Below are 23559 nucleotides of genomic sequence, written 5' to 3'. Positions count from 1 at the left end.
CTATCCTTCATTGGTGTAGATATGGGTCATTTAGTCATGTTACTGGGGTCTGAGTCATGGACTCCGACAGTTTCTTCTCAAGCAAACAGTCAAATAACACTGGTAGAACGTTGTTGACGAGAGTCATTCTTAGAGTCTGTGGTTCAACAGTTTATTGCACTACAAATTACCAGTAAGCACCAACAGTATATGAGCTGGTCTATCCGTATAGTGTCTGTAATCCAAATGTAGGCACAACCAAAGATGAAAGAATAGACAGGAAAAATTACTACAAAATATGCACTTTTAAAGGCCTAACACAGTTATTACTATCATCTATACAGGTGAGTGAGGGTTTGTTTAAGTTAGAGTCTCCCTCATGTCTCTTTCCACATGGCGACAACAGCAGCAGCCCCAACACATAGGGGAAGTGAAAGGTGTTTTGATCGGGCCGCCATGACGCTGCTTCCTGTCCCCATGACTGAGCTAGAGTTTCCATCGCTCTAGTTAAAAGAGCCAGAAGGCGTGCTGTGTCTCTTTAGTCAGTCTGTCTGTCCATCTGTGTGTTTGCTTCGTTCCTCTTTCACTGTGGATTAGTAACTCCCATGCTGTTATTTTGCCTGCAGCTCACCTGAGGTAAAAGAACACTGGTTGGATACTCTTCACAGGTAAACACTACTATTATCTCCATATATAATACAAATTGAGCCATAATGGGTAACCTGGGTTACTGGGTTATACTATATGAAGATAGTCATTATGTGTAAGAACTTGCAGTATCAATGGGACTGTACTGCTAATGCCATTCAATTAGCTATAATAATTTTTGAAGCACTGTGAATAGAATTAGTATTTTAAGCATACCTGTGTTGGAGATGGGAACTGTATTTTAGTGAATATTGCAATATTCTTCATGATGTCAGAACATATAGTTCAATGTAGTATATATTTCCAACATTCTTTTCTGTCACACAATTGTTAATGGTTATCACTTATTTTCACTCATATTCAAATTATTCAGAATATTCATTTGATCCTCTTTTAAAACACACCCCGCAACATACACACACACACACACTCACACACACGCACGCACGCACACACACAACGGCAAATACACCCTTTTGACACATACAGAGAGCGGTTGTGTAGAGACCACATGTACGACAACATCCATCTAGTAGTCACTCTCTATTATGGCTCGCGAGAATAACTAGGGACTGACTGGAGATCAGTGAAATATTTGTATATATATATTTTATGTATGTATTTTCCTCATTCCAGGAAAATTAAAGCAGCAAAAGAGAGGGCAGGTTCTACCACTCCACCACCAAGTGTCCTGATGAAGGTGCTGAGTGGCAGTATCACAGTAAGTCTATCGCTTAGGCCATGTCCCAAATGGCAACCTATTTCCCTTTAGAGTGCACTACTTTTGACCAGGGCCCATAGAGCACTGGTCGAATGTAGTGCACTATAGGGAACAGGATGCCATTTTGGAGGCAGCTTTATCCTATTCTCCAGTGTGCTAAATTTACAGAAACAGCTATCAGAACACCTGAAACAGAGAATAAAACTGTGAACTTTATTACCATAGCGCATACTTTGTAGACTGTAGTCATAGTCCCTGATACATCACCCAGATTCTTGTTACCCAAAGCGGTGATGGCAGATACTGTAGAAACGATGGTTATACTTTCACCTGTGTCCAGCCAGTCCTTGATATCGAGATACCAGTATTTAGCTCGGTCATTGATATCAAGATACTGTATTGCACTTGTATACAGCCAATTTAGAGCATTGACTTGCATTCTATCTCTTGCTCTCATGTTGATGGCTCTTATGGCTCTGAAGAGGCATATTACCTCTATAAAGGTATCGGACATTCTTAGAAAGGAGCTCAATGCAGACACACTTTGCAGCCACATTCACGCATAATAGGCTTTTGTTTGACACCATTCAAATTGTACTTATAGAATTGGAATGAGCATACATTGACTTTTGCCTAATATATAGTATAATTGCCTCTGGAAGGAGTCACAACTTTCATCTGCACTATAAATAATAATCTCGCTCTCTTTGTTTCAGGCTAAAACTCTAACAGGAGGGGGCATGGAGCCTTCTATCACGTTTTCGCTTGATGTGAGTTCCATACAGTACACTTTCTGCTTCTTTCATCCATGTCTCAATTCTGGTTCAACATGTGTTGGGGAGAAACACCTTGTATGAGGTTATATGAGGCTTATTTTGAGGGTTTATAGGGGAATTCAGACCGCTGCAATCTGTTTATCAAATAGAAGCACTTATAACACAAGTGTATACATTGTAACAGTTTATTGATACTGTACAGTGATTGTGCTTTTTTAAGGAGGGTTTGTGTTGTTTCCATCAAGTGGAGTACCAAGTGGTGTTCTTGAGGGGACATTTGTTTGAAAGTGGTGGGCTTTTTTGATGGGTGTTATTGACGGGTAAATTGTTTGGGTGATTGGGGAGTTTGAGGAGGGAGAGGGGCCGGGTTAGATAATTACCAAACCGCACCCTCGCATGGAAACAGGCATGCAAACAGAGGGTGTGGCTCCCCTGCCACATGTTCCTCATACATGCTCCTGACTACATCTCCTGTATTGCGTTTCCAGAGTGACACAAAGATCCCCGCCCTGCCCAGCTGTGTAACACAGCCCATTGGTGAGTTTGAAAAACAACATCTCTGAACCACAAGGTTGGTTAAGGGCCCACAGTGTGTGTATATGTGTTTGTGTGTGTGCCAACTTAGACAGAGAAAATAATTCAAACCGTAGGAGAGAGAGAAACAGGACACACCAATGATCAGTGTGAATGTCAAGCTAAAACAAGAACTTCAACTTTTATCATGTGTTTATCTCTCTCTCACACTCACTGTCTTTCTCATGAATGCTATGAGTACACAGTAACCCTTAATACCTCCTTTATAATAGTGTATGCTATACCTACACAAATTGCCTAAACGTTTGGCTTCTTTCATAACAGAAAATGGTAGCAACAGTAAGTGGAGCATCTTGAGGAAGTTGAGGAGAAGCTCCACCCTCACCAGCATGTCCTCCCGTCCAGACACAGACTCCAAGAGCCATCTGTTTGGACAGTCTCTCTCCAAGACCTGCCCAGATGACGGGACTCTTCCGAAGCCTATCACAGTATGTCAATCTTCCAAACTGTACCACAACTATCTTTGTTCTGTAATATCTTTGTTCTGTATTATCTTTGTATGTCAGATTTTAATAATTTGTACAAGGTGTGGGACTGTGGGGATTGAGTGAGAAAGAATAGACACCTGTAATGAATCATAGTGACAGCTATTGATTTGATCTGCAACTCATTCTACCAAGGTGTTAAGTTCAAAGAGTATATTGACTAGGGCACTTGATCAATCAGGCCATTCAATTGTTACTAATAAGTGCAGTTAGTTACCAAAGCACATGGTAATGGTTGCTAAGGACCCGCTTGTCTGCAACCCAACCACAGATTGAATCTGTGATGTTCCACTTCCAGCTGACATGCACAATGCACTGTCTGTCTCAGTCTGCCCCTGGCCTACCCCTCACAGTATCATTTAAGCATATAGGGCTCCCAAGTGGTGCAGCGGTCTAAGGAACTGCATCTCAGTGCTAGAGGCATCACTACAGACCCTGGGTAGATTCCAGGCTGAATCACAACCGGCTGTGATTGGGAGCCCCATAGGGTGGCACACAATTGGCCCAGCGTCGTCCGGGTTTGGCCTGGGTAGGCAGAGTTGCAAAGAAAAAGCCATATCTCAGACTGGCCAATAAAAAAAAAAATGAAGATGGGCAAAATAACACAAGCACTGGACAGAGGATACTCTGCCTTGAAGGCCAGCATTCCGGAGTTGCCTCTTCACTGTTGAAGTTGAGACTGGTGTTTTGCAGGTACCATTTATGAAGCTGCCAGTTGAGGACTTGTGAGGTGTCTGTTTCTCAAACTAGACACTAATGTACTTTTGCTCTTGCTCAGTTGTGCACCCGGGGCCTCCCACTCGTCTTTCTATTCTGATTAGAGCCAGTTTGCTCTGGGAAGGAGTAGTACACAGCGTTGTATCAGATCTTCAGTTTTTTGGCAATTTCTTGCATGAGATGATGTGATTTTGTTGATTTTTAAAGTCATTAAAAAAAATCTGGTTGGCCACTGTAGCAAAATATCAATGTTCTTAAACTATCCCTTAATCTGGATGGCCCCATTTGTGTCGTATGTTTTTAAAGAGCCTTCATTTCTCAGAACAAGAATAGACTGACGAGTTTCAGAAGAAAGAACTTTGTTTCTGTCCATTTTGAGCCTGTAATCGAACCCACAAATGCTGATGCTCCAGATACTCAACTAGTCTAAAGAAGGACAGTTGTATTGCTTCTTTAATCAGAACAACAGTTTTCAGCTGTGCTAAAATAATTGCAAAAGGGTTTTCTAATGATCAGCTAATTAATTAATTCTAATTAGCCTGTTAAAATTATAAACTTGGATTAGCTAACACAACATGCCATTGGAACACAAAAGTGATGGTTGCTGATAATGGGCGTCTTACGCCTATGTAGATATTCCACAAAAAAAATCTGCCAGTCTGTCTGTTTCTAGCTACAATAGTCATTTACAACATTAACAACGTCTACACTGTATTTCTGATCAATTTGATGTTATTTTAATGGACAAAAAATGTGCTTTTCTTTCAAAAACAAGGACATTTCTCAGTGACCCCAAACATTTGAACGATAGTGTGTATATACATAAAATGTACACACACGCATCCACAGCAAATTGTTTGACTTGTTCATGCCATTTCTCAGCCTGGTTTGACCTCTTTTCCTCCCTCGTTTCTCTCTCTCCCCACCAGGATATATTGGTGCTGCTGTGCAAGAAAGGCCCCTCCACAGAGGGGGTGTTCAGGAAGAACGGCAACAATAAGAACCTGAAGGCCATCAGGGAGCAGCTCGACAGTGGGACGGAGGTGGAGATGGAGGCCTTGCCAGTGGTTCTCCTAGTGGGACTACTCAAGGTAAAGAATAATCCATCTGTTCACTGCTTTGTCCTTTCCTTTTCCAAGTCCGTCAATCTGTCCGTCCAGCTGGAGCAGGTAGACAAAGGGAGAAGCAGCTCTATGACCTTCAATTAGACCTGTTAGTGTGTTAGCACCTATTACTACTTTTCAGCAGTCTTCTACTGTAATATGTTCTAACCCCCGACACCTTCCCTCCTAATTGCAGAGTTTTCTGAAGGAGCTCCCGGGCAGCCTGCTAGTGTCGGATATGTATGAGACCTGGATGAAGGCCCTGGAGACTAAGGATGACCACCACAGAAGCTTAGAGCTCAAAAGGTAAGCTACCAGCCATTAAAAAATAAATAACCTAGAATTAGATTGTTTTATTTTTAATTAATGCAACATTACCAAGTTACTACCAACTACTAATGAGCTGACACTAGGCTAAATGTAGCGTTAGCAACTGTACCCCCTGTTGAGCCATCCCCATTGGTGAGCTATATTACTGTCGTACTTGTGGGGCATAATCTTATATAAAACTATAGGCTACATGAGAGGCCGTAGCTGTAAACGTTATGCTAATGTTAGACTAATGTAGGCATTTTGGTTAAAAAAACCCTCTACTTTACCATTACCGTTTAGGTGTTGCAAAGAATAGATTCAAGGGGCTTTTCAATGGAGTTTTTTAGAGAGTCTGACAATGAGGAAGTAGTTCCTCTACCCTCAATGTGTACACTTATTTTTTTGTTTCCTCCCCTCTCAAAAAGAGAAGCTACAAAAACAAATTGCGAGCGGCAAACTGATCTACATTTTGTTCCTGTTCTTTCTCTCCTTTCTTCCCTTTCCCTTCTCAGGGTGGTAGACAAGCTACCAGAACCTAACATTCTCCTGCTGCGAAACATTCTGTGTGTGCTCCATCACATCACGGAGAGGGCAGACACCAACAAGATGGACGCCAATAACTTGGCATTGTGTATCGCACCCACTCTGCTGCAGAAGGACACCATGTCCTTAGACGTGCAGACCGTGGAGAAGGTGAGAATTCGGTTCTGACTGGACTCTTTGAAGCTGCCAGTGTGGTTTTCATGTACCTAAAACAACCGTGTGTGTGTGTTTGTGTCTGTGTGTGGGCCTATAGTTTGGCATGAACTCTAACCTACTATAGTCTGCGCTGTGACAGGACTGGGTTGTTTACCAAAAGAAAATGCCAAATCTTCACACTTTAAAACAATGTTACTTTCAATCACTCAACCATTGTTCTAAGTAATAATAACCTTTTGTGTTCTTTGTGATGTTTCCTTTAGGTGATAGAGCTGACACAGTTCCTGATCGAGCGTTGCTGTGAGATCTTCGGGGAGGACGTCCTGAGCCTTTTGGGAGATCCCGAAGAGGAGAACTCAGGTAAGTTAACTGGGCTGCTTTAGGTGCGACTCTCTGCAATGCTACACATTCTTTCACAGAAAATAAGAACATTCTCTTGACACAGATTTCTGGGAACATGTTTCAAAAAGCTTGAAATAAAATAGAACAATGGCAATAGGAATCATACATTGTACACTGCAACTGATCAATGTTCTCTTTCTCCTCAGATTCCGTGTCGTCACATCAACACGATTCTGCTTATGACAGCAACGACCCAGACGCTGAGGGGGACAGTATGGGGTCCACGCAAGTAGAGGGTGAGGGGGAAAGGTGCGGCTCGTCCCCATCTCTCCTCTTTGCGTTCGGGATACAATGCAGCCCTATCCCTTCCAACACCATCTTCCACACCTTCACCAACAAGAAGCCCTTCAACCGCCGCTGCTCAGAGCCAATCATCTTCCCCTCTGCCGAGAAGAGGAGCCTGATTGGCCTGGCCCGTAGTAACGACGATTTCTCCGTGGAGGGGCAGGACTTTGAGGAGCATCCACTCAAGAAACAGATATCTGATGACTCCTTCCTGCTCCCAGAATGTGGTGTTACCAACACCAGGCATGCCACCACGCTGTCTCTCCCCAAACTCGGTGGCAGCCAGACGATGACTTGGCGGCAGCTTGACCCGTCATGCCTGTCATCCTGCTCCCTGGAGAGCGCCTCCTCCAACACATCAGAGGTCTCCCTGTTCACCAGCTCGCCGCTGACATCCCCGGCCTGCCAACACAGGGGCCAGTCCACACGCCATGTTCCCCTCTCCGCCAAGTCCAGGGCAGAGCCCCCGAGGGCAGACACGGCGGAAGTGGTCGAGCGATGCACCCAGTCCATGAAGGTGGACAGTAAAGCCCTGACGAGGACCAAGAGCCTGGGGGCCTTTGGCTTCACCTGGGGCAGTCTCAAGAAAGGCGACCTCCAGAAGGAGAAGCCTTTCTCTTGCGGGACCCTCAAGGAGGACTCCCAGAGTGAGGTGGAGGCCCCCTCAGACAGAAGCGCCCCCTGTCTGCGGTGGAGGTCTTCCTACAGGTGGACAGCAGACTGCCCTCCCAGCCCCCTTCGTACGAGCAGGCAGTCAGAGTGCGGCTCAGCCCTCCCCACCGCATTATGGCTCCATGACTGTCAGTGCCGTCGCTGCCACTCTCAGCAGGAAGTCCCGCCCAGCCTCTATGAACGCAAACTTCCTGTACTCCTGTCCCGTCAATCAATACACAGACTGCTTCTCTCCGGGGATAGATGGTGATGATGTCACTGCAGCCCAACAGCATTCGGTCGGGTTCCGCCAGCGAGCGATGTCTGAGTCCGTGTCAAGAGCACGCCACGAGACCCTGTCACACCATGAGGCAGCATCACACCATGAGACTGTGTCACGGAGGTGCAGCCAGCCTGTGTTCGAGGAGTATTCTTACACCAAGGAGTCCTATGTTTGAAGGACTTTTTCAGACATTATGTTTCACTTTCTTCACTTTAAATGTAGACAAATTAAAATGTGCAACTGTTAGGTTGGACTTGCTGAGTAGTACTGTTTAGAGTACAAAATTACGATATTTTACCTGAAAAGCTATTTATAAATGGACACCTTCTCTAGTTTATCTACAGCAAAGCTATGTTAATAATCACAATCTGAATCTGCATGTATAGAGGGTAACAATATGCAATTGTTGGTATTATTTCCATTGTTTTACTTTTGTTAATATACTGCTATGTACTGTACATAAATGTGTACATTTGTGAAAATGTTTTCTTCCCTGTGTCTTTTTGTATGTCTTGACTCTACAACATCTTTACTTCCACTACAATAAAGCACCTTTATGTAACATTGTGACTTTGTTCTCCAGTTCTTACGGTAGGAGTAGGAGCACTAAAATCCTGTGACCTTGCAGCTCTGAGTAGAATCAATTGGTTATTACATCTTCAAGCATGCAGTGCCACTCAAACAACCATGTGGTAACGCAAATGCATAGACTTCAGGAAGCGTACAACACCTACCTCTGCAACATCTATCAGAGGTCAGAACATAGAAATTGTAGAGGAATACAAATATCTGGGTGTCCTCTCGGACAATAAGCTTCACTGGAGTAAATGTACAGACCTGATCAGACAAAAAGAGCCAACAGACTGTACTTTCTCAAAAATATTTTAATGTAGACTGTACTATATTGACTCTGTTTTACAAATATTTTATTGAGAGTATTTTAACTTTTTGTATTGTTTGTTGGTTTGGCAATGCCACTGTCAGCCAGAGAAACATGCTGAGAAGGATTATTACCACAGCAAGTGAGGTACTTGGAGTCAAACAGACAGGCCTGGATGAGATCTTTAAGGTCAGGGCCCTCCGTAAGGCTCAGAAAATCATTTTAGACCCAAGCCACCCCCTGTCCCTGGACTTTGAACTACTCCCCTCTGGGCGCAGGTATAGGGCACCCCTCAGCAGGAAAAACACAAATAGACAATCATTTGTGCCAGGTGTGATATCCCTCCTAAATAGCTCGGGTGAATGTTCCTATCGACTCCGTAAGGCCAGCAGTCTTAAAAAACTAAAAAGTTTTATTTCTTTATTTCTTATAATTGTTCTATTATGTAACTGTTATGAAAGTTGTATTGTCAATTTTGTTTTGTATTTAAAAGTGTACATGACACTGCAACAAAATTTCCCCAGGGGGACAATAAAGTCAGTAAGTAAGTAAGAGATGAGCTCTTAAGCCATACTGCTTTCTTAGTTCTGCCATTAGTGAACTCATTAATGAGGAACTAACTGGGTTGGCCTCAAAGGGTCGGGGCGGTGAGCATTAAGACCAGTTAGGTCCAGCTTGCTCCTCCTTTCTAGGCCAGTTATGCAACACCATCTAACATCCTTCATTGAGAGAACAGTATGTTCTGGCTGCCTGCTCGAGAAAGAGGAAGCCAGAAGCTGATCACGTGGACGGATTTGGTTTTTCTCTGAATCGCTCGTTGTTGCGGATGCCTTAAGCTGATCCGATGCCACTGCTTCCTCTCTCGACTTTTTAGTGAGAGAGATTTCCTCTCTTAACGTTGGTCTCTAATTCATTAATGTTATTCAGCTCTAGTAGGCTTTCATTTGCCTGCAGTACACACACACGTAATGTACTAAAGTATTAATTTAACTGTGTATATTAAAGCCTTACTTATTCATGACTACTCTCACCAAGGAGGATTCATTTTCAGACTTTCCTAGATTCATTTACTACGAGCATGATTCATTTCCTAAAATCAGATACTGACTCTTACTGACCAGTAGCGAGCTGTGATGAAAAAATAGTGTACCAAACTAAGAATCTGGACCGAAAGCTGCAGAGTTTGTATCATGCCTCGGAACCTCACATTGCCCACCCGAAACGTCACATTCGTTAAAACGCAATATAAAAAAAAGAGTGGTAAAGAGAGTTGGAAGAAGACATAATGCATGCCATTTGTTTTTGGAAGTTTCTATGGACAGTGTGAATAGAATATGAATATGTACATTGTGTTTCATGATATTTATCATGCCTTCTAGGACCCTCAGAAACTTGAGCACTTCTAATGTTCATTGTCTCGCAACGTTTCTCTGCACTAATGGTTGAGGGACTAGCATCGCATAGAAGTGACGCCGCCCGACATAAGACAATGTCCTGTTAAAGTATATGATAAAATAACATTACAGTATATTCATACAGCACATGACAAATCAATGTTTGGTTATGATGAACCCAACCATTATATATAAGCCATACTGACCATAGAAGACAACGGAATCACGCACTTAGCTTGATGCAGGCTGAGGCTGAAATTGAAGCTACAGAGAAGGGGGTCAGCCAAGTTACTGTACCTGGATGCATTTAGGGCTCTATTCAATCAGATCCGCTTCAACTAACTCTTGCATAACGGTTGTTTTGGCGGTGTCGGAGGTGGAACTGCGTTAGAGCTGTCAAAACCACATGTGGCTTCTGGCATTATACCTAAAGTGCACATTGCCATTGGCTGCACAGAGTTGCATTACGATAAATCCCATGCTGCCAAGTTTACACGTTTGAACACTGGAATGTGAGATGTAATCTAGACCTCGATTAGGCTGATAGAAATCCTCATTATTTAGTTGAATGATTTTCAGTTTGAGCGTCATTATTTCTATATAGCCTATACTTTCTCCTTGTGAACTTCTATCTCCAGTGGAACAGGTGTTGCTTTGTGACAATGATTAAGATCAGCTGCTCACCGATTTGACAGCTCCAATGCAGTTACACCTCCGACACCGTCAGAACACCAGCAATGAGGGTTTCTGCTGTCACCGGTTAACGCTTGAGCTGATTGAATCAAGGCCTTAGTTTCAGAACATCGTTTTACTAGAAAAGAGACAAACGACTCATGGTTATTTTCATCCTCAGTCACTATGGCTGTGTGTCGACAGGCAGCCTAATTCTAATATTTTTTCCACTAATTGGTCTTTTAACCAATCACATCAGATCTTTTTCAGAGCTGAACTGATTGGTCAAAAGACCAATTAGTGAAACAAATATCAGAATTGGACAGCCTGTTTAAAGGCAGCCATAGAGCCTTTACATAACGTGGGCAAGATTGACTGACAGAATTAATGGATGGATAGATGTCCTGCTTTTTACATAACTGTAAGAACATGGCGGTCCACAGAAATGACTAATGAGCAGAGAGGCACTATAGTACCAGGCTGTACCCTTTTACAACCCTTAATGATGACAGACAGCAGTTCACAATGTTCGCTCAGACAGAAGACAGGGTGAGCGAGGGTGACGGAGGTGGTCAACAAACATCAATACAGCTTCCCAAAGCCTTTTCAGAAATGGGAGATCGCATCCCTCCATCTAATCAAACAAGGATGTGAAGAGATGGTCTGAAAATAGCCCTCCTGAGAATGTTTTACTAAATGTTCATAGTCTATTATTGACATGTTATTTCCACCGGTTTGTTTTATGTAAATGTTGACCATAGAGACCTTGTCTATGATATTGACCCCATAACCCTGACAACTGAAAAGGGCAGGAGTAGGTGAATGCACTGACTGACAAAATTTCCCAAGGGAAGATTTAATTAATTTGCTCAGTGTTGTAACACTTTCGGTTACATAAAACTTTAGCTAATAATACACACAGCACAAACAAGCAATTATGTTGTAATATCTTCACTGTGCCGTACCTGCGAGCTTATAAATACAAAGTCGAAGGGATAACCTAATTGAAAAGATAATTGAGAGTGTACCATAAATATTGGATAATTACTGTTAGTACAAACTTGCATCTTTGCAACCAATCACTGGCATGAAATAAAGGCATTGAAATGCGAAGCATCTTATGCAATGTTTACTTTTACAACAGTGGTTTCACTTTTGTTACTACATAGAACTAGCCTCTCTAATTCATGTGGCTTAGATTCCTTTCTGTCACTTTTGGGGACGTTTAGAGAACTGATAATGCTGTTTGTGGTTGACATGCACATTTTGTGTTGCAGTTTTATATAGCCTTGTGGCTAAGAAAGGTTTTGTGCTGCAGTTTCATATAGCCTTGTGGCTAAGAAAGGTTTTGTGTTGCAGTTTCATATAGCCTTGTGGCTAAGCAAGGTTTTGTGTTGCAGTTTCATATAGCCTTGTGGCTAAGAAAGGTTTTGTGTTGCAATTTCATATAGCCTTGTGGCTAAGAAAGGTTTTGGGTTGCAGTTGCATATAGCCTTGTGGCTAAGAAAGGTTTTGTCCTGCAGATTCATATAGCCTTGTGGCTAAGAACGGTTTTGTGTTGCAGTTTCATATAGCCTTGTGGCTAAGAAAGGTTTTGTGTTGCAGTTTCATATAGCCTTGTGGCTAAGAAAGCTTTTGTGTTGCAGTTTCATATAGCCTTGTGGCTAAGAAAGGTTTTGTGTTGCAGTTTCATATAGCCTTGTGGATAAGAAAGGTTTTGTGTTGCAGTTTCATATAGCCTTGTGGATAAGAAAGGTTTTGTGTTGCTGTTTCATATAGCCTTGTGGCTAAGAAAGGTTTTGTGCGCCATATAAGCAGAGCAAAACAAAAACATTTAAAATGCTTGTTTTGTTTGAATTCAGGGTTTTCAAGTGAGAAAGTTTGAAACAACAAGTTGCTGTGGTTTCATGTCACTGATGCATCGACTAGTGTTCTCTCTCCACTCTGAAACCACAACTGCTTCTTTGTCAGAGTGAACATGTTTAGAATGCTGTAAAATGTCAACAAGTACTACAAACAGAGTTGAGACAACTCAGTGTCAATTCAGTATACGCCTACCACAAACAAGACCTAAAAAGATAGTAGGCCTAACAACCCCAAAAGGAGAAGTAGACTTGCCTACACATCAATTTTGCACACAGTTTGGGTATGCTTTTAAATGACTTTGCTGGAGTCTGGAGCAGAAAAAAATGAATAAATAGCAACATATGTTGGAATGAGACAACTGCAATCCCCAAGATTACACATCCTTAGACAATTGGGAAGGCTATTGGTTAGTGGACAAACATTGATAATCATAAAATGTGCATGGTGTCTCCAAGGTGACTTTTCTAAATGTGAGAAGTAACAGACAAAAACATCTTGTCTCATTGACAGAACAGGAGTACTGAATGTTTTAGTACCCTCGGCTGATCAGAATAAAAGAATATCAAACCCATATAGAATATCAAATCTCATTCAGATATTTGTTAGGCTGCGTCAACAGGCCTAAAACTCAATTACATAAAAATACAAAGAGAGTCGCACACCAGAGGGAAGGTCCAAGGACCAGGAACGGGCCAGTCTCTTCTGCTGAGGCACGGGAGCCTGACGAGCCAGCCGAGGCGCAGGATTCTGCCGAGCCAACCGAGTCTTGTGAACCTAACGAGCTAGCTGAGGCATCCTCGGTAGACTCGGCAACGGACCCTTGACGGGGCAACCGGGTCTTGTAAACCTAACGAACAAGCTGAGGCATGGGAGTCTGACGAGCTAGCTAAGGGATCCTAGGTAGACTCAGCAACGGACCCTTGACGGGGCAACCAAGTCTTGTGAACCTAACGAACAAGCTGAGGCATGGGAGTCTGACGAGCTAGCTGTGGCATCCTCGGTAGACTCGGCAACGGACCCTTGGCGGGGCAACCGGGTCTTGTAAACCTGATGAGCCAGCTGAGGCATCCCCGGTTGTTCCAGTAGCGGCACCCAGACCCGACGTCACCTACACAAAATACTCCCTGATGCTCCCCTTCTGTAACGTGTACGTTGGGAGTCGGGAAACAAGTTCAGGAAGTGTCTTTTAATAATAACTAACACAAGGACCAAAACAAGAACCACGAGTAGCGTACAGACATGAAACAACGGAACAGAAACAATAACCCCTAGGGAAAGAACCAAAGGGAGTGACATATATAGGGAAGGTTATCAGGCAGGTGATTGAGTCCAGGTGAGACTGATGAGGTGCTGATGCGTGTAACAATGGTGACAGGTGTGCGTAATAATGAGCAGCCTGACGACCTCGAGCACCGGAGAGGGAGCATACGTAACTAAAATCCTTCTATGGAAGAGATACATAGATGATGTCTTTGTGCTCTGGGGAGGAAGTCAGCAGGAACTAAATCAAATCAAATCAAATCAAATTTATTTATATAGCCCTTCGTACATCAGCTGATATCTCAAAGTGCTGTACAGAAACCCAGCCTAAAACCCCAAACAGCAAGCAATGCAGGTGTAGAAGCACGGTGGCTAGGAAAAACTCCCTAGAAAGGCCAAAACCTAGGAAGAAACCTAGAGAGGAACCAGGCTATGTGGGGTGGCAGTCCTCTTCTGGCTGTGCCAGGTGGAGATTATAACAGAACATGGCCAAAATGTTCAAATGTTCATAAATGACCAGCATGGTCAATAATAATAAGGCAGAACAGTTGAAACTGGAGCAGCAGCACAGCCAGGTGGACTGGGGACAGCAAGGAGTCATCATGTCAGGTAGTCCTGGGGCATGGTCCTAGGGCTCAGGTCCTCCGAGAAAGAGAAAGAAAGAGAGAATTAGAGAGAGCACATGTGGGGTGGCCAGTCCTCTTCTGGCTGTGCCGGGTGGAGATTATAACAGAACATGGCCAAGATGTTCAAATGTTCATAAATGACCAGCATGGTCGAATAATAATCAGGCAGAACAGTTGAAACTGGAGCAGCAGCACGGCCAGGTGGACTGGGGACAGCAAGGAGTCATCATGTCAGGTAGTCCTGGGGCATGGTCCTAGGGCTCAGGTCCTCCGAGAGAGAGAAAGAAAGAGAGAAGGAGAGAATTAGAGAACGCACACTTAGATTCACACAGGACACCGAATAGGACAGGAGAAGTACTCCAGATATAACAAACTGACCCTAGCCCCCCGACACATAAACTACTGCAGCATAAATACTGGAGGCTGAGACAGGAGGGGTCAGGAGACACTGTGGACCCATCCATCCCAGAAAAATGACTTCCAAACTCTGCTAAGTGAGAATATCTCACATTCACCATGCAGACTGATGACAGAAAAATGAACTATCTGGATTTATGGATCATTAAAGGGAATGATGCATTACACACAGACTTATACGCAAAGCCCACAGACCACAACATCCTGCTACGTTTGGACAGTATGCATCCCTTCCCCTCAAAAATGGTTTACCATGTAGACAGTTGTGCAGGGTTAAACACATCTGTGTCCAATAGTCGGATTTTGACAACAATGCTAAGAAAATGACAGACAAATTAAAAATGAGAGGCTACAAGGACAAAACTCTTGTTGATGCAATGATGAAAATATCACAAAAACCAAGAGAGGAATTACTAAAAACTCAACCAAAGAAGAAAAACAAGGCAACAGTCTTTTGTACTAAGTACGCCACGTGTTCAGAGAAAATGAAATCAATCCTGAAAAGCACTGGCATATTCTGCAAACAGACAAGAAAATTGCACACCTCTTCAAGGAACCCCCACTGGTGGTCTATAAGCATGGTCGCAATATTAGAGATAGCTTGGTGAGCTCTGACATTCCCCCTAAGCCCACTCAGACACTCTTGGCACCCATTCCAAATGGGAACTACAAATGTGGCTCATGCGCACAGTGCAAAAATACTAGAAAACATGTTAGGGGTTTTATCTATCTCATCACCTGTCCACGTGGGAAACTCTAAGTAGGACAAACAAAAATACAATAAAAAAAAAACACCACAGCTCAATCAGGTGTAAGAACAATGACTATCCAGTAGCAGCTCACTTTGTTGAAGCTAATTATCCTATCTCCTCCCTCAAATACACAGGTATCGAGCATGTTACTCTACCAAGGAGAGGAGGTAACATCGAGACCCTGGTACTACAGAGGCAGGCCTACTGGATCTACTATCTAAAAACACTGACCCCTAGTGGTCTGAACATTGACCATGACCTCTGGCCTGCTAAATTAAGTCTGCTAAATTAACATATTCTTTCTACAGTTGTAGTGGGCAGTAATATTTGACATGTGTATATGTGTATATATGATATTATATGATATTTAATATTATAAATACCTCACGTGACTCGTAATAAGACTAAGCAATTAGCCAATTAGCCAAATGTTATTGCGGGTGTTGCAAAACACTTGTGTTCCTAGCGCCAACAGTGCAGTAGTATTTAGCAATTCACAACAATACATACAAATCTCAAAGTAAAAGAATAGAATCAAGAAATATATAAATATGATGGGTAACATCGTATTGGCATCGACTAGAATACATTATACACATATAGTAATTCAGAGTTCATCCTGTACAGACACAAGTTACCACACATCCATACACAGGCCATTTGGAAAATATTCAGACCCCTTTGACTTTTTCCACACTTTGTTATGTTATCATCTTATTCGAAAATTACAGTCTTATTCTAAACCTAAACACAAAACCCCACAACCCCCCAAAGCAAAAAATGGGTTTTTAGAAATTTTGGCAAATATATATAAAAAAAATGAAATAAACATTTATGTAATGATTCAGACCCTTTACTCAGTACTTTGTTGAAGCACCTTTGGCAGTGATTACAGCCTTGAGTCTTCTTGGGTATGACGCTACAAGCTTGGCACACCTGTATTTGGAGAGTTTCTCCCATTCTTCTCTGCAGATCCTCTCAAGCTATAGGATTGGACAGCTATTTTCAGGTCTCTCCAGAGATGTTCGATCTGGTTCAAGTCCGGGCCCTGGCTGGGCCACTCAAGGACATTCAGAGACTTGATCCGAAGCCACTCCTGCATTGTCTTGGCTGTGTGCTTAGGGTCGTTGTCCGGTTGGAAGTTGAACCTTTGCCCCCAGTCTGAGGACCTGAGAGCTCTGGAGCAGGTTTTCATCAAAGATCTCTCTGTACTTTGGTTTCATTCATCTTTCCCTCGATCCTGACAAGTCTCCAGTCCCTGGTGCTGAAAAACATCCCTACAGCATGATGCTGCCACCACCATGATTCACCATAGGGATGGTGCCAGGTTTCCTCCAGACCAAATAGTTCAATTTTGGTTTCAGAGAATCTTGTTTCTCATGGTCTGAGAGTCCTTTAGGTGCCTTTTGGCAAACTCCAAGCGGGCTGTCATGTGCCTTTTACTGAGGAGTGGCTTCCGCCTGGCCACTCTACCATAAAGACCTGTTTTTGCTTTGTCATTATGGGGTATTGTGTGTAGATTGATGAAGGAAAACATTTATTGAATCCATTTCTGTGGTCTGAACACTTTCCGAATGCACTGTACAGCTACGATGGTCAAAGACAGGAATATACTAGGCTGTTTGTAATTAAACAACAATAATAATAATGATATTCATATTAAGAGCAATTTCAACAAATAATAAAGAATAGGCAATTATTAATAATCACACTATACTTCCCTCTGGCTGTCCCTCAGGTTTGGCAGCCACATATTTGGCTGCTAAAACGACAGCATTTTGTTTTTATCACAGAGTATGTATATCATTAAGTTTTCATCATTTAGGTTTTCAAATTCTTCGTTGTTTTATTAATTTTGTGGAAGAAAGTATTTTTGATATCAGAACCTGTCCCAGTTTAACAGAAAATGCAACTCTGTCTCTCTCTTCCGGGGGGCAGAATGAGTGCAGCCTGTCTGTCCTCTCTAGGCAGCCAGTCTATGGCCAGGCTGTGCTCATTGAGCCTGTACATACAGTTTTCCTCAGTTTTCTGTCAGTTGCAGTGGCCATAGTCTGCCACCATGTACAGTGTGTACAGTATGCATCCCCACAAGAAATGTAAGTCAACTTCAACGCTATTTGGCTAAAGCCAAATAGCGTTGAAGTTGACTTACATTTCTTGTGGTTTCTTTCCAATAGGTGATACATTGTTTTCTTTTTGCTTTGTGCTAATTTGTTTGGGCCAGATTTTCTGAGTGCTGTCTGGGGGCTTTCTTGGGTTGGTAGTGGTTAGTGAATTGGTTGAAGGGACTCTTCTCTATGCTCAGCTCAGAGGGGTTGGGTTAAATGAGGAAGACATTCAATGCATTCAACTGACTAGGTATCTCCCCTTTCCCTCTTGACAGTTGTTGGCTTTGTAATGGTAGCAGTGGGGGTCACTCGTTTGTAAATTATTCCACAATTTGGAAGCACTTTTTGGGGATATTGATCAGAAGAGGGAATTGGCCTAATTCTGCTCTGCATGCATTGTTTTCTCTGTACTCTGAGGATGTTCTTTCACAATTCCGCATGCAGGGTTTCAATTGGGTGTTTTTCGCATTTGTCAAATTCTTGTTTTGCCAGCGAACCACACTCATTGTTGCCATATAGTGCAATTAGTGATATTATTGATTTGAATATCCTAATTGGTATGTCTAATTTAATAGATATTTGAATGGCATAGAAAGCCCTCCTTGCTTAGTATTTCAGTTTATTCACAGCCAGGATGAAGTTCCCTGTGGAGCAGATGTATTTTGGCTTTTTTTGGTCCCAAATTCTGTGTGTGTATGTGTGTGTCTGTGTTCTATATGAGTGGAGCCCAGTAAAAAATGGATATCGTTTTCCCTAACATCTGGATCTTTTCTGAGATGTCCTAATTTGTCTTTTTGAGATTGACTGTCAGGGCCCAGACAATCTAATTGCTGCTAATTGTAGCCCCTCTTTTGTAGGGACAGCAGCACCAGCTGTTGATGGTTCTAGTGCAGCCGTTCCCAAACTAGGGGCCGCGACCCATATCGCCTGATATGAAAATGGGGTCTCGGGAACAATTTCACAAATCCTGAAAAACATCAAAACAAATATGAATAAATAAATATATTTATTCAGACACTGCCTGTTCACCCCGCTACCACCCAGAAGGCGAGGTCAGTACAGGTGCATCAAAGCTGGGACCCAGGGACTGAAACACAGCTTTTTTCTCAAGGCCATCAGACTATTAAACAGCTGTCACTAACACAGTGAGACCACTACCTACATACAGACTTGAAATCATTGGTCGCTTTAATAAATGGATCGCTAGTCACTTTAATAATATTTACATATCTTGCATTACTCATCTCATATGTATATACCGCTTTTTATACCCTATATTACATCTTTCCTATGCCGCTCTGTCGTTGCTCATCCATATATTTATATGAATATATTCTTATTCCATTCCTTTACTGAGATTTGTGTGTATTAGGTCGTTGTTGTGGAATTGTTAGATTACATGTTAGATATAGCTGCACTGTCGGAACTAGAAACACAATAATTTCTCTACTCTCGCAATAACATCTGCTAACCATGTGTGTGTGACCAATAAAATTTGATTTGATTTATAATATTATAATATCGTATTTGTATCTCAAAATCATAGTAATGTGGTTAACCTTAAAAATTTGAATGAAAAATGAATCAAATCTAAAAGATACAATTCAACCAGAGTGCCATTAAATCATGGGAAAGGCTGCTCTTGACTGTTGCACTTGAGTCATTCCCACAGTGAATGGCTAGGCCTTCTATGCTATGAAACCCCACACTATTGCAGAGACTTTGATATTTCCGTCTGGAATTGATATGGTGAAAACAAAATATGAAACTCAAATCTACAGTATGTCTGCCCCCAAACAAAATATACACTGCCTTCAGAAAGTATTTATTCCACATTTTTGTCATGTTACAGCCTGAATTCAAAATGGATTAAAAATAAATAAATAATTACCCATCTACACACAACTCCCCATAATGACAAAGTAAAATCATGTTTTTAGAAATATTTGCAAATTTATTGTTTCTTCACTGTCTATTTGGTAAGCATTTCCAATGTAGATTTGGCCTGGTGATTTAGGTTATTGAACTGCTGAAAGGCGAATTCATCTCCCAATGTCTGGTGGAAAGCAGACTGAACCAGGTTTCCTCTAGGATTTTGCCTGTACTTTTTTTAAATCCTGAAACTCCCTTAATAATTACAAGCATACCCATAACATTATGCAGCCACCACTATGCTTGAAAATATGGTGAGTGGTGCTCAGTAATGTGATTGTATTGGATTTACCCCAAACATAACACATTGTATTTAGGGCAAAAAGTTAAATGCTTGACACATTTTTGCAGTATTACTTTAGTGCCTTGTTGCAAACAGGATAAATGTTTTAGAATATTTGTATTCTGTACAGTGGAGTAACTACAATGTTGTTGATCCATCCTCAGTTTTCTCCCATCACAGCCATTAAATTCTGTAACTGTTTAAGAGTCACAATTGACTCACAATGGTGAAATACTGGAGCTGTTTCTTCCTCTCCGGCAACTGAGTTATGAAGGACGCCTGAATCTTTATAATGGGGATATTCATTGTCTTTGCTTTGACATTTTATACCCGTCTACCAATAGGTGCCGTTCTTTGCGAGATCTTATGTGTGGGATACAGAGATGAGGTAGTCATAAGAAAATCATGTTAAACACTATTATTGCACACAGTGAGTACTTGCGAAGCAAATTTTTACTCTTTTTTTGTGGGGTGTGACGTTTGCACTCATGACGCAGGTACATTTTCAGCCAACTTACAAGCAAATACTTTATAAATGTATTGTTATAAATCAGCTTGCAAGGTTGCTAGCCAACTAGCCTGCTAATGGAAGCCCTACCAGCCAGCTAATGTTACCCTGGCGTGACTTTTTGCTTTGGCTGTATGCTTGGGGTCACTGTCCTGTTGAAACGTAAATCTTTGCCCGAGTCTTAGGTCGTTTCCACACTGAAGCAGGTTCTCATCAATTATTTGCTTGTATTTGGCCCCATTCATTGTTAATTTGATACTTATCAGTTTCCCATTCCCTGCTGCTGAAAAGCATCCCCATAGCATGGTGCTACCACCACCATGCTTCACGGTATTGATGGAGTTAGAAGGGTGATGAGCTGTGCCTGGTTTTCTCCAGACATAGTGCTTTCCATTCAGGCCAAAGAGTAACGTTTTTGTCTCATCAGATCACAATGTTTTGCCTTATGTTTTCAGAGTCTTTCACATGCCTTTTTGCAAACACTAGGCGTGCTGTTATGTGACTTTTTCTAAGGACTGGCTTCCGACTGGCCACTCTCCCATAAAGACCGGATTGGTGAAGTGTTGTAGATACTGTTGTCCTTCTGGCAGGTTCTGCCATCTCAGCCAAATAACTCTGTCAGAGTAGTCAGTGGGTTCATGGTCAACACTAGACAGCGTCTGGGTAGTTCCATATTTGTTCTATTCTGCAATGATGGAGACCTCTGTGCTCTTGGAAACTTTAAAACACTCTAGAAATTGCTTTAGACCGTTTCCCAGATATATGCCTCATCACAATTCTATATCAGATATCTACAGACAGTTCCTTGGACTTCATGTTATAGTTCCTGCTCTGACATGCACTGTCAACTGTGGGACCTTATATCGACAGGTGTGTTTCTTTCTAAATCTTCTTCCGACATGCTGACCACACCACTCACGTTGTGTGCGTTGCAAAATAAATGTACACATACATATACCCACATAGGTGATTGAAAGATTAACCAAGGTCCACACTCCAGTCCAGTTGGTAGTGGTAATGTATCTTAAAGTTGGTTGCCAACCGACATATAAAGTCCAAAGAAAAATAAGAAGCCTGAAGGAGAAGAGATTACTAGAAACACACTTTTATCATTTTATCTGTGGATTAATTGTAGGAGTAGAGGACTTTGTGCATTTCAGGTAAAATAACAACCCAATGTTAATATCCCAGGACAAATTAGCTATCAACAGCAAGCTAGCTAGCTAAATTGCCATAATTTTTCATGCTTATTGACATGTCCCCAAATTAATATAGTTGGTACAGAGTTCGTTTTGATATTTCAACCTGCGTGTCTTGATCGTGTCTGGTGTGGGTGGACAAAATCAACATGCACGCGATAGCGGACGCACGAGCGTGAGCAGTTTGGTCAGCATGTTATTCTTTGGAGTTTAACAGCGGTAGGCATTCAATATGTTGCATTACTGCCCCCAACTGGACTATAATATAAATCCATTATCATTTTTGACATAAAAAAATAATAAAAAAACACCCTTCCAACTAACCATACACCATAAAAAACCCACTACCCCATTCCACTACTTTGACCATATCTGCTCCTGCACCATGCCAACGGCCTGGGAGGATAAACACCACCACTCAACACACCCTGGAAATGTTCTCAAATCTCGTATGCCCAAAAATGTCACTGCAGACACCACAACATCAATTTTTTGTGATTACGTTCCATTTCTGAGGTACAGTTAATAACCATTGCTCCCTAACCTAGACGACGCTGGGCCATTTGTGTGCCGCCCTATGGGACTCCCGATCAAGGCCGGTTGTGATACAGACGGAGATCGAACCAGGGTCTGTAGTGACACCTCTTGCACTAAGATGGTGTGCCTTAAAAGGCTGCACCACTCAGGAGCACTAGAAATGACTCTGTTCAAAGTCCACTACAGGTTACCTTCACTGATTCAACTACACCCAAATCCTTTCCCACCCGCCCACCCTGAAACCACAAATGGATCCGCCAAAAGGCAAGGATCCACATTCTCCAAAAATGTAACTCCTACTGGACCAGATTCTTCTTTATCATGTCCATTGATGCCATGCTCGTGTTCCAAGCTCTTCACCACACCTTCCACCTCACTTAACTCGCCCTCATTCACTTCCATTTCACCGAAAGAACTCGGTCTGGTGCACTGCTCACTCTGATTGCACTTGACACTAATCCAATCTTCCTCAAAATCTAATCCATCCTCTGCTTTCATTTACATTACATTTTACATTTAAGTCATTTAGCAGACGCTCTTATCCAGAGCGACTTACAAATTGGTGAATTCACCTTCTGACATCCAGTGGAACAGCCACTTACAATAGTGCATCTAAATCATTTACGGGGGGGGTGAGAAGGATTACTTATCCTATCCTAGGTATTCCTTGAAGAGGTGGGGTTTCAGGTGTCTCCGGAAGGTGGTGATTGACTCTGCTGTCCTGGCGTCGTGAGGGACGTTTTGCTTTGGCTTTCCTCATTCTCTTCGACTTCTTCTTTTTCTCCCCTCTATTCCTCCTCAGAAAGCCACCTTTCTGTGTCCCTGTCCCAAAATGCCTCTTCTCTTGACTTTGCTCCTGACATCCTGATAAAATTCCATGTCTTAATTTTCCTGCTCACCTCAGAAACGTGTCTTCTCCGGGCACAAACAATTTGAGAGCATGCGCAGCAGCCACACACAGAAAAACAACCCCCAAACTCAACTCCGTTCTACTCTCGTCATGGCGTAAAACCTTCAGCTCCACGCTTCTTTCGCCTCTCTGAACACTGGACCTCGTTCGAAGCACTCCGTCACTTGCAGCTATCAAACTCGTTTCCCCAAAAAATGTATTCTGTTGCTTGATGTTGTTCTTCTAGCTCTGAAGGTCACTTCAACTCTCTTCTTTTCTTTCTCCTTCCTGGGAAGGAATACTTCTAAATCATGTCCAAACAATGTATTTGGCCACAGGAGGACCCCAAACAAGTTGAAACGACATCTCAAAGATGATCAAAAGAAATTGAATACACCTGAGCTCAATTTGAGGTGTCATAACAAAAGGAGTGTGAATACATACAGTAACAGTCAAACCCTACTCATTCAAGGATTTTTATATATTTGTACTATTTTCTACATTGTAGAATAATAGTGAAGACATCAAAACTATTAAATAAGACATATGGAATCATGTAGTAACCAAAAAAGTGTTAAACA

At 42.2% G+C, this 23559-nt stretch overlaps 1 protein-coding gene across 1 annotated transcript; it reads left to right on the top strand.

Moving 5' to 3' along the window:
- Window positions 1–496: 496 nt before the first annotated feature.
- Window positions 497–8219, top strand: LOC135557471 (T-cell activation Rho GTPase-activating protein-like). Its single transcript, XM_064990741.1, is given in 12 exon segments — window positions 497–647; window positions 1264–1348; window positions 2065–2118; window positions 2613–2661; window positions 2983–3146; window positions 4850–5011; window positions 5220–5329; window positions 5848–6028; window positions 6298–6394; window positions 6583–7389; window positions 7392–7495; window positions 7498–8219. Coding segments are annotated over 11 exon segments (2088 nt in total). The 5' UTR covers window positions 497–647; window positions 1264–1321; the 3' UTR covers window positions 7831–8219.
- The last annotated feature ends 15340 nt before the right edge of the window (window positions 8220–23559 follow it).

Source organism: Oncorhynchus masou, chromosome 16 (assembly GCF_036934945.1).
Source record: "Oncorhynchus masou masou isolate Uvic2021 chromosome 16, UVic_Omas_1.1, whole genome shotgun sequence".
NCBI lineage: Eukaryota > Metazoa > Chordata > Actinopteri > Salmoniformes > Salmonidae > Oncorhynchus > Oncorhynchus masou.
This window is presented reverse-complemented; position numbering and strand designations above follow the sequence as displayed.